General features: G+C 36.5%; 1 protein-coding gene across 1 annotated transcript in view; it reads right to left on the bottom strand.

The window, feature by feature from the left end:
- LOC124308354 (calpain-A-like) overlaps positions 1 to 4,201 on the bottom strand; it is an 82,542-nt gene extending 78,341 nt beyond the window's left edge. Inside the window, exons 1-2 of the mRNA XM_046770986.1 lie at positions 4,056 to 4,201; positions 3,801 to 3,921 (exon numbers count right to left, since the gene is read on the bottom strand). Of these exons, the coding sequence (XP_046626942.1) occupies positions 3,801 to 3,921; positions 4,056 to 4,063 (129 nt within the window). The 5' untranslated portion in view covers positions 4,064 to 4,201. The remainder of the gene's footprint in view (positions 1 to 3,800; positions 3,922 to 4,055) is intronic.
- Between the last annotated feature and the right edge of the window lie 8,755 nt (positions 4,202 to 12,956).

Raw genomic sequence — 12,956 nt, 5'->3', positions numbered from 1 at the left:
AAATAAACTTATAAAAGCGATAAAATCATTGAAAACATTACATCATATTTTTTCCTATACTTAGACAACGGAAAACAATATTTCAGTCACTCATAAAAAAAAAAATGTTTTCAACTAAATCCGGGCCCATAACGAAATTCAAAATATCACTTTTCTTTTTTGATATCGATGCAAGAGTATTTTCTCAAATTTTAAATCGAAAGACGCATAGTTTTTCTGAAATATAAAAAACTAAGGTCGCTTTTTTCATCAACTTTCAGAGATAACTATACTTCAATTGGTGTTGAAAGGGTCAGCAGAAAAACAGCATTCAGTATGAGACAAATTCCTATTTTCTCGAAAAGTGATAGTAGTTTTACCTTAATCTAAATCAGAAAAATTGTGTAACTAGGGAGTGAGATTAAAAGAGAAAGCTAAATTAGTACTGGAAAACTTGATCCAGATTTTTTTTTTTTGCTTTTATCAATGCAAAAAATTTGGCAAGAGAGAAAAGAAATTTCAGTCAAGATGATGCGTGATGAAAATTGTCTAGTGAGAGGTTTATCATATTCTCCTTAATTTCAACACTCGGGAAATATACGGAACGGTAAGATGAAAAACTGCTCCACACGTCACACGTTATTGGCACGAATTTGATAAATTACTTATATCGCAATACATGAAAACCATCACCCGAAAATTATGCGAATTATGCCTGGTCTACACGCTATGATTATGCTGGACGGTGCGATAATCAAGGTACGATTATTACAGGATTTGCCACAGTTTTACAATTGTACCAATCATGGTGTGAGAAAAGATCCAGACCTCGAAAATCTCGGCTCGAAAAAAAATCCTACCTCCTCTTGAATCTAGAACACGGTCCTATAAACAGGTCTGGGCACTCCGGCTGTAGAACCGTGCTTGAAAATGAAGCCGATGTTGTGAATTTTCGCCGCTAGCGCTAGTGAGGGAGAGGCCTACTTAGTACGCATACACCGGCCACGGGGATGGCAGCGCTCCGGTCTTTGGTGCATTAATTGAGAAACACAGGCTTCAAGACGGTCACGCTGCGTTATATAGGAAGGGACTTGGACTGAGACCCAGACCTGTCTATAAGACCGTGATCCAGAACGATGACTAACCTCTAACCTCTGTGTACACGCTGTGTTCATATGAGGCGTTGTTGTTGTGTGCACGCAAAACCATTGAGTAGAAGGGGATGAATCTCCCTCGGATTTCGCTAAAGGAAAGTGGTCCCATTTTTCGGGGGAAGAACCGTTATTTTCCGACCGGCGGGAACATTCAAATAGATTTAATTTGCAATACAGAATTCATAAGATTTATGGAAAAAGAACATAGAACGCTACCGGTATTGCAATACGCAACGATATTACGTATAGTCTCATAATTTAATGAATATATCAACCTTTCGTTTACCCATTTTTCCGATAATTGTGAAAAAAAGTTTCTTACCACGAAATGCGCAACTTTATGCATGAATATCGTGAAATTTATTACAATTCGTGTAACATGTAACTGGTGTCAACAACTCGAATTAGGAGGTGGAATGTGTATCTATACTTGGCTCAAAAGAGCGAATGAAAATAAATTTGCGTTGATCAGAAAAATTAATTTAATTTAGAATCGATAATTAAAAATACAGTTAGGTATGTAAAATGTACTTGTGAAAACAGCATAGTTATTTAAGTGTAATATGCTTTACTTTATATTCATATGCTAGGTGAGTCTAGACTGCTCTCGTAGCAGTCTGAGTGTTTGTTTTTTTTTTTTTTTTTTTGTTATGTATAGCATCAAAATAGCATCGGGCAATCACGAATGTTTCGTCCGATGTTTATTTAATTGATAAAAAGTTTCATTCGTCAACAGTTCATATGACCTGACGCAACTACGATGCAACCTTCTTTAGTGCGGATGCGCAAAACGTTCCAAGTTCGATGTAAATCGATACGCTTACGTGCAGTGATAGTCGGGGAATGTCAGGAACATTAAGATACTTCCATATTATGACACAGTGAGGTTAGCCACACGTGCGTTTTCACGCTACGATTATGTTGGTATGATTATGTCGACCAATCATAATACGCACGTGCAACTGCATAACGTCTTATATTTTATTCGATGACTTGAGTCACATTCGCTGTGAATGCGAACGTGAAAAATGATACCGATCAAACTACGTAAAATCGCAAGTTCGGACAGAGTGGGATTGCGATAAATTCAAAATATCTACAAATTCATTTTTTTAACGTTACTCTCACTTACACCACATCGTATTGCCGTATAATTGTATAATAGTTAGTGAATTTTTACTGTGTTACGAGAATATTTCGCTATTGTTATACTTTTCAAAACATTTAAAGTATATCATTCTGACTACCGTGCATTGTTGGGCGAATTTCTAATTAAAGCACCACACCACGATAATGGGCAGAAAATTGTGTGTATTCTCGTTATTTTTTTTAAGGAAACGATGATAAGATATATATTTATAAACTAAACGTTGCGGTCTGTAGCACCACGTAGCGAAAAGTTGATATCTCAAGAATTAACAAAATGGCGGACTACTACATTTTTTTCAAATATTGCGGAAAAAGTGAGTTGTAAAAAAAAAGTAATAGAAGTGGGCCTATGGTAAACAATTTCCCACGTGCTGCCATAGAGACTAGCTTTTCGTAGAATAGATATGACACGCCCCGTACAAATTAAAGGTATAGTTTTTTCCATTTGCTGTCAACCAGGTTGAAAAATATAGTTTTGAGAAAAACGCGTTCAAAGTTTTAGTGATGGATAATTCATACGTGAACCTAAATTCATTAACTCACCGATTCTGACGTCTAATGCCTTCGACACATTCATGAGGCCCATGTAACCAGCGTTGAATAGTATAGAAGCAATATATTATCAGCGACAATTTCCAAATAATGGAGTTTAAACTCCGCAGTCACGTGCTCGAAACTGTTTCACAGAAAATGCTTCATTTCCCTCAGTTTTACGAATTTCTTCATAAAATCTGGAGAGGCACTCTTGGAACATGCATCTTTAGGAAAAAAAAAAAAAAAAAAACGCAAGATTTCGCATTTATATCGTGGTATTGTGCCTCAATTAAATACAAATTACAAATTATAATTTCAATTTCTATTTGAAAACGAAATCAATCAGAGAGTAATTTACATTATTGAAATGAAATCGGTTGCAAATTATTATTCCAATTTACCGTTGAAGCCAGAATCAAGTACAAGTTAGAAAATTAATTTATAATTGAAACGAAATCTATTCCACCGTAGATCAGAATATCCGTATTTGTGATGAGGCTGAAGTTAGCAACTTTACTGTAATGATTTACTTTGCGAAAAAATTGTTATTTCACAATTGCAGGGATGTCTGAAATGCAATAAATCGTTGTAAAACAAAACTTATTCATATTTTGAAGACTCAGCTACTTCAAAGTCACTATAAACTTGCGGAATAGTAATTTTTCTTCCTCAATGTTTCGTTACGTTAACTTTACTAGTTTCAGCCTCATTATTCGTTTCATATGTAGTCGAGTGAACCACATTTAATCATTATCACTCATACGTGTTAGAAATGGTTCGAAATAAGTAGTTTGAAAATCATAATTTATTTGAAAATTGATTTCGTTTCGATTATAAATTACTTTCGAATTTGTAATTTGAATGTAATTAGGTGCTGTCCAAAACTGCTACGGCTGTGTGATTTTTTTCGACAGTGGTAATTATTCTCTAGTCCATACAACATGACGGACCAAAAATGGAAAAGTCAACGAAAGGGGGACGTACCACTTTGATGTTACGAAGTGACGGTAATATACGTCTAATTTCTGCAACCTTTTTCGCGAAAAACTCGAGTCCTGAATATCCTTCTTCATTCTCGTTATCATCATCATTATCTTCGTATGACCTAATGGGGTAGGATTCATCATTGTCATAATCGTTGCCCATCACAAACGAACTGAACCGCAATTTAAACAAAACAATTCTCCACTATTGAGAATAACTATTCATTTATTGTCGTAGATTGTACCGTTTACTCACCAGTGCATGGCAAGTGTTTATTTTGAAATTATAGGTATGGTTACCGAATCGATGGCACGGTTGAATGGTTTTGTGTGTAATTGCTCGACGTGACAGTCGTTTATCGCTAGGTGTACAGGAAGAGCGTAAACTCCGCTATCAACCAAATTAACTGCGCTCGACGGACCTCGATAAGCGTGAAACGCGAGCGTGCGTCACGTTTCATCCGATCGCAGACCGGCCGTGATGCGGTCACATCTGATTCATTACGAACTCGTACTATTTAAATTATAATTATAACGTAACGCTATTGTGCAACTTTTATCAGGCGAAAACATGGCTAAAATTCACATTTGGCTCTGGGAACAGCCTGAGCCATATCTATTGGATAACCGCACCATGTAAGGTTTGAAAAATTATCGTCAGTCGCACGAATTTGCATGACGGAATTTTTAGAGGGGCCAAAAATAATTCCGGTGTCCCTCAGCTACTCTCTATATGTATGCCATAAGAGTCAAGAGTATTCGTAATAACGGCCTTTGTTTGACAGGCTACTTTCCAGGTTCAAATTGATCGTTATCACCTGGGCGGTTCTTAGTTCTCACGGTCACCGCAGCACGAATTGGCGCTTATGGTCGGACGCAAGGCAAACTCAGTAGGATTCCGACAATATTAATTGAAAAAAAGCGCATTATCCATAAGCGCAATAATGGGCAATGCATCGAAACTAGGATTTGTAGTTACTTGAATAAATGACAATGGTTGATAACACAATTGGTAATTACCAAAGCATTCATCAATTGATTCGAGTTGCATTAACCATCACAGTAAAACCTCGATTAACCGAACCAATTGGGACCAAGAATAGTTCGGATAATCGAAACGTGGGTTTTTCGGACGAGATCATGAACAACACCTTTTTTACATAAAAACATTACATACATATCGATTAAAATTTGGCATACGTATTGACGACTGAAAAAAGTCGAATAGCTTTTTTTATATTTTTTTTATAAAATCGTCAATTTTACATTGACGAACGGCTGTAGCGCGTTTTTGCATGCCCGCAATTCTCGCAAAGATACATTGTCGCTCACGGCGGTGGCAGCGAGCAAAAATGTATCTTTCGCGCCAACTTTCGGATAACTGAGTGTTCGGATAAACCAAATCGTCGTTCGGATAATTGAGGGTTCGGATGATCGAGGTTCGGATAATCGAGGTTCTACTGTACTAAATCAATGAGTAATTTATTTAAATTGCATTAACCATTACTGGTATACTGAATAATACAGTGAGTTAGTTACCCAAATAATGCATAATGGGTAAAAATTGCATTATTCATTGAATATGTAATGAATAATGCAACGATGCCCCATTATAAATTGTCGGAAAAATCACAATAAAAAAAGAATGCATTAATCGTTGCAAAATTAACGAGTAATGAAACGGATAGTACAATAATAAAATAATGTATTTTTCATAACCCTGAATCTGACCAGCTGATCGCAGTTTATACCCATAATGATTATAAATTTTATTTTTATTTTCCTGGCGTGAAAATGTTATATATAAAATTACATTTTATTCATAATTATTTCCAGAAACGTTAACTGCAGATATACTTATATCGTCAGTCAACGCAAAATGAGAGGTCATCAACTGGGCACTTTTTAGTTCGCGCAGTCACCGCAGCACGAAGTGGCGCTTATGGTTGAGCACAATGCAACCTCACCGGCTGATCACTATTTCTACCCAAAATTATTATTAATTCTACTTTCATTTTCCTGGCCTAAGAATGGCACGAATAAAATTATGTTTTGCTTATAATTATATCCGGAATAGGAGGCATCTCTCACCGATGGACATTACTGCCCGCAAAATTCATAAAATACGAAAATGGTGATGCGTATTGGCAAAACATATATTTTTCATAAATAACAAAATACTAATTCAACGTACAAGAGAAAGAAATTGACTGTTTACATTTGGGCCCGATTCCATTTATTTGTTTATTGAATAAACGAGAAATACAAAAAAGATGATTCGCTTAGGAAGGGCGGGCCTGTTGCAAAATAAATCTCGCCTTCAGTAGCCACTTGCCCGCATTGAAAGTCGGCTTACAATTAGTTCAGTTCAGTGCGCGTTCATAGTAAATACGACACAAATGTACTGGTCCAGGATAGTTAGCTCGAAAAGTACGAGATATCTACAAAATGGATGGGCCAGCCAAATTTTTTAGGATAAGTGCAGGGTCATTAGAGATGCCTAAATCCGTCGGATTCCAACAAAATTTCCTGGTGCTTCGTCCGCCATCTTGAAAAACGGAAAATCGTCGATATCTTTGCTCCTACTGGTTGAATTTGCGTTTATTTTTACAGTTTTGTAGGAAAAAATATTGTCCATAACTTTTGTTGGAAGAATCTTTCAATATCGGTGAAAGAAAAAACGTTACAATAAAAAAAGTTCTATTAATTCATGGTTACGATTGTTTCTTGTCATATCGCCCCTTTTAATTCTATCCAAAAATTAAAAAAAAAAAAACTTTTAGAGGACTCAATTTCCAAAAATTTTTACATAAATTATATTGCGATAACTCAAACATTGCCTGACATAGAAAGCGTCAAAGTTGTCTTTTTTCATGATAACTGAAAAGAATCCGAACGCAACTGAGTACGGTCAAAGTCCCCACAATTTAACTAGTCGCGACTGGCACGTTCCCATATTTTCATTTTCTCCTTCAGCCCCCACTCGAAACTACCGACAGTGTGAAGGTCACCAAATTGAAATACGGAAACGGTCAAAATATGGGAAGTTAAATTATGGGAACTTTGACTGTACTCAATTGCGTTCGGATTTTTTTCAGTTGTCATGAACAAAGACAACTTTGACGCATTCTATTTCAGGTAATATTTGAGTTATCGCAATATAATTCATGTAAAAATTCTTGGAAATTGAGTCCTCTACAATTTTCATTCAAATAATTTTTCGATAAAATTAAAAGGGGGCAATAAACAATAGTAACCATAAATTAATGGCACTTTTTTTATTGTAACTTTTTTTCTTTTACAGATATTGAAAAATTCTTTCAACAAAAGTTGTGGAGAATATTTTATCCGACAAAACTAAAAAAAAAAACGCAAATCCAATCAGTAGGAGCCGAGATATCGAAGATTACCTATTTTTCAAGATTGGCGGACGAAGCACCAGGACATTGTATTGGATTCCGGCGGATTTAGGCATCTCCAATGACCCTCTATTTGTTCTAAAAAAATTTGGCATGCCCATCCAATTTGTCATGTTCAAACCCAACTATCCTGGACTATACTGAGTTTCCGCGTGCTTGTGACCAAAATAAAAAATGTTTGCGGGAACTAAACACGATTAAAATAAAAAAGTTTTATAGTTATCTTTCACTTTTAAAAATCGTTGAAGACGTGAAAACATTAGACATAACCTCTGAACTGGCAGCTACTAGCCACCGACCCTTCAATAAGATCATAAGAGGAAGTTCCAGTCAATTTTGACAAAAATTGAACATATCTTCGCAATGATGCGTTTACTATGATTTTTGAATAATGGAATCTAACGGTCACGAAAATCATCGAAATCGTGAAGTAATGAAGTTTCGTGTGCGCGTCTCACTTATTTTGACCATTCTGCAAGCCTACGCATCACCGCACCGGTGCAATTCAACCGATGATAGCCCCATTCTATGTTCAACCCTGAACAGTGTATATACGCAAGAATAATTGGGTTTCATGTAATAATTGCACCGCAAAGAAGAACTTGCAATTGCGGGTAATTGAAGCATGATGTTACAGAATTTCCGACTCATGATAAAGGCTGTGTAAATGACAGTTTTGAGGCTGTGACAATCGACCGTCAGAGCACGCCACAGTGAAATTCGAGAAATGGACAAGAAATACCCACAGATCTTATTGTTAGAATTTTCAAGTCATTTAGAATTTTGAGATGATAGAGTTCTGATAGTGAAGCGCCTCTTGTTAGAACTTCCATAACTTAGAATAATTTAGACGGAGTGCCAAATTATTTAAACGTCATAACAAAACTTTAAGCTCTTCCAGTAGCGCAAAGATTAACATAGATCAGGAACAGTATCTAAAAATACTGACGGCAAATTTGGTTTTTTTTTATTTTCTTTTACCCTCCGCCGGCTATCTCTTTTTTTGACCACGCCGCCGGCTATCCATGACGATGTCGTCAACGGCTATTTTTAACCCACTTAGGAGTATCCGAAAATTCCCAAAAATTTCAGGGAACCAGTTTTGGGTCTCATCTCAATATTCCAAAATGTTTGACCAATCAAGAAATAAAAATTTATAAGCAATGCAAAACGACTAAACTCGACCATTTCACTAATAAATCGATATCTTGAACCCAAATTTCTATTAAGAAAAAATATTCCGGGGATTTATTCTTGATACTATGGTCTTTCACAAAAACCTACTCACATTAGGCTCGATTCCAAAAAAACTATTAATATCACAACTTGAAAATGGGCTACTGCGAAGGGGAGAAATTTCTCATAAAATTGAAGTATTTCTGAAAACACAATGTATTTATCGCAAAAATATGTAATTGATTATTGGAAAAATGAATATCGACATGTTATATGACAGTTCAGACTCGCTTCGTTCGTGCGAACAACCTCTAGCAAGGTGAAAAAACAGTTCGCACAACAGTGTCATAACATACAATTTAGGTAAACTTCATAAATAGGGTCAGGAACTCTGATTTTCAACGAGAAAATGTGGATTTTATATGTGTCTCAAAAGTCGAAAAAACTGACGCCGCCAGCTATAGGTGACGAATTCGTTCACTTTCAAGCTTCGAACGGTCGCCCGGTCGTAACTTCGCAAGGTCCTGACGCATACTAACGTGTTTGCGCGTGTAGCGTATTCGCCATGAAGTTTTTTTAGGTGCGAGGCTCAAGCCGCATCCACCTTACCTCCCCCTCCCGAGATACCAGGACGTGCCGAAGTCAGATATGACGATGTCGTCATGGATAGCCGGCGGAGGATTAAATTATGTCGAGGCAATTTCTTTATTTTTTTCTGTTACTGGTGTTCTTTAATTGATTAAAAAGTTTTGTTGAACGAATCTACCTTTCTGTCCGACAGAGTACATATAAAATTCCATCTTTATTTTCGGTCAGAATAGCAGACGGTAAGGAAGATCTCCGTAAATTGATCGGCTCTGGTTTGAAACACCCGAGTCCGGGGAGGCTGCTGGACAATTCCAAAGCAGACAGACATCCGCGGCTTAAAGACTCTTAGCCTAAGGTTAACTTTCGTTTAAAATTTAATTTGTAAGCACATTAACCACGGTGGCATTACCTGGTTCAGGAGGGAAGCGGCTGTCGCTTGAAAACATTGTATTGAAGTTAGTAATGTTATCATAACAATTCGTGCCGAGGGAAAACAGTTATATCACGATTCTGGAACTGTCTAAAATTCAGTAAACCGGAATAACATAAAATACGTTCATAGTTCGAAATCTTTATTCTTTAAAAATCGTTATAAAATTAGGAAAATAGTGATTGTTTACTCAATGTTTCGTTACGATAATGTTACTAACTTTAACTCGTCTCTTCAAAAAGAAGCTCTTGCTTAAAAACCCGAATCTCCGAAAATCGCGCTCTGACTTGAAACCCCGAGTCTGCGAGGCGCTTAGTTAACTAGCGTAGGCTTTTTTTCGGTTCGGCTAACCCGATCCTTATTTTTTACCATCTAAGAGGAGGCCGTTTATGTCATTTATCTTAATCTTTATCTCACACGGTAAAGCCACTCACAATACCGTGACGATTTCATACCGCCAAGTAGGCTCCGAAAATCCGCACACATCATACTATAGCATTCTTTTAAACGTCAAAGGAAAAAACGCGAAAGTTATATCTGAGTCTATTTTTACATTATAGGTATAAAGAAATATATCCTAACCGACTCCACAATGCTCATTGTTAGTTAGTGGTTAATTTATGGAAGACATATACTCCCCGAATTTTATGGTTTCAGATCCAGGGTTTTTGGCTGACATAAGGAGGCAGTTTTCTACATTCTAACTCTCAGGGGGGTGAAAGAGGTAAAATGGGGTTTCATGGATTCCTCAATATTTTTCCGCTCAAAGAGATATTGATTTGATTTTTGCTCAGAAAGGTTACCTAAACGGAAGCTTAAATACAGATCTAAGCATTTTCGGTTGGTCATTTCCTGAAGAGGCGAATCGTTAGGTACATTAACATCAAGTATTTCACTTTCATACATAATTGCGATTTTCATTACTTCGTCGACAAAACAAGTCGATTTTGTGTCAAAATGTACAAAGAATAAAGTGGCACGTATGAAATAATCAATCAAAATTAAAAAAACTTGCTTGCTCTGTATTTACAAAAATTATCTCCTTTGCCGATATAATTAAACTTATAATCTCATACGCGGTCGGTAAGTGTAGAACATTTCTATTAACCCAACGCCTTGAACGCTTTTTCGCTAGTTTCAAATACAATGATAGTTGGCTGTCTGTCTTTAATGATCTTTCGTCAATGCTCGCGGCAGTACACATAGACACGGTCTTACATACAGGTCTGGAAACTCGCTCAAAATTTCAATGGTGGGGGTGTCCTCTTATAGAAGCACCGGCCGTTTCGCCTAGTGACCACGAGTGTCGCTGCTATCGAGGGATTCCGGCTGTGTGAAAGAGATGGAAACAGGTTTCAAAACCACGGACGGTCAACAACCTGTTTCCATCTCTCTCGCACAGCCGGAATCCTTCGATAGCAGCGACACTCGTGGTCACTAGGCGAAACGGCCGGTGCTTCAATGAGAGGACATACCCCCACCACCAGAGTTTCCAGACCTGTGTGTAAGACCGTGGGCATAGACTTGCAGTTTTGGTCAATTCTTATTACGAGGATAGCGACTTTTGATTTTCTTTTTCAAGTGAGTGCCAATGAAATTTTGAATAATCCGATACATTACGAATACGGGGCCATCATCCTTTGACATTCTTCACCAATAGCGTATATTCCACTTCTCTTATTGTTGGAAACTTTGATTGAAAGAAAAAGACAAGCGAAAAACAGACGAAAAAACATGGAGTAAAAAGGAAGTGTGAGCTGACAATATTAAAAAAAGCACACTCCAAAATCAAACATGTACGTACACATAATCAATTATTCGCGAAACTATGGACTGACTAATATTACGGCAGTCTTTAGTTTATGCAACCGCCACTACGTGTCGCTGCTACAAGTTTATCCTCAATATAAACAGAAAAAAAAAACTGCCACCGACAACGGTAGCTATATTTATATAAATATTGATAAAATTCAGTTTTTTATTTTACATCTTACATCCACTTTTTTAGCGACCTGACGAACAAACTCTGGCTCACTGACCACTTCCATGTTCCACCCGTAACTCATCTTGCGTATATTTTATCCAAACTAATCACTTGTTTGAATTCAAATTCAACCAATGTTTGTAGTTTATAATTATACTCCTGTAATTCACTTGAATGCCTTTGCATCAATCTCTGCCTTCGTTTAGGATATATATTTTACAATTCACCAGCTAATTCACAATCAGTGTAATTTTTACAAATCCGTTTGCACCTCATTTGTCCAATTATTAATCAGCATCGTAACATTTTGGAATAAATGCTACAAATTTTAGTTTTTTGTAGAAGCTCAAACTTTTCCTATGCATCTATCATCGTGCTCTTTCTGAAGTCACTTTGGTACTATAAAATTAGGTCATCATTGTGGTTTACATTTCGGAATACGAATGAATACTGACTTATTCATGGAATAGCTTTCCGTTCGACAATAGACAGACGGATATTCAAATCTACCATTACCCACGTTTACCTAAACCGACAAGATGCCATCAATTTGATTGCTTATATGTAAAATAAAATAGGTATTCTTTGACATGTACCAGAAATGCATATGACATGATGTTTTCTTTACATTTTAATACAATTAGTTTACTAAAGATAGATAGCACTCGCTCATACATGAAATATTGTAGGGATTTCATCGACGTAATAAGAGAGAAACAGACTGTGCAAAGTCGAATTTTTTACACAGTGTCTTATGAGAAAACTGCTCCGGAACGCTTTTGTTTGAAAAATAAACGTAAGTTTTTCATATTTAAGAAAAAAATATACATCTGCAGTATATTCTACAGTTGTACTGATTTAAAATATTAGGATAAAACATGAGACCGTCGAGTTTATTAGAGCGATTTTTCTCCAACAAAGAGGTTACGATGTCCATTCTAGATTGAAAAATTCGAGATAATCGTAAATACAGGACGTTTAATGAAAGTAATAATTATCTCCGAGATAACAACGTTGTTTAGAACTCTTTTCAAATAAGATGCGACGCAGTTTGGAAAGGAAAAGTTTTCGGTTTATCAAGGACATGTTTTTCTAACCGGTTCAAGATTAGGATACTACTAAATTTACTACCTACGCAAGAAATAGAAGCGAACCAAAATGTGTAGAAAAAGAAACCATTGGTGCATGTAACAGTTTGTTGTTGATGAAATATCACGGAGAAGGAGGATAACCAATATATGGAAAATTACTCGAACATGCAATCGCGATTATTCGCGGTAAATGAATTTTTCACCTCGGTTTTTTTCAACTTTCTGCTCAGGGAGACATGAAAATCTTTTGGTTGCCTAGGCTCCATGATGCGCACGACTTTGAGTAAGAATAGTTAACCAATTCCTGCTAGACTCTAATGAAAGGAGTTGATGGAGGGCTAAATGAGCTCTCTCAAAGTCTGCTTGAACAAGGTTATTATTCAATTTTCGACTATGAAATTAGCATGATCCGCAATTCAATTCGGGACATGAATATAGTTTAACCATACTTTGATGGCTTGCTTTCATC

This window comes from Neodiprion virginianus, chromosome 7 (genome assembly GCF_021901495.1).
Source record: "Neodiprion virginianus isolate iyNeoVirg1 chromosome 7, iyNeoVirg1.1, whole genome shotgun sequence".
Classification (NCBI taxonomy): Eukaryota; Metazoa; Arthropoda; class Insecta; order Hymenoptera; family Diprionidae; genus Neodiprion; species Neodiprion virginianus.
Note: the sequence above shows the minus strand (reverse complement) of the source record. Positions and strands in the feature narration are given on the sequence as shown.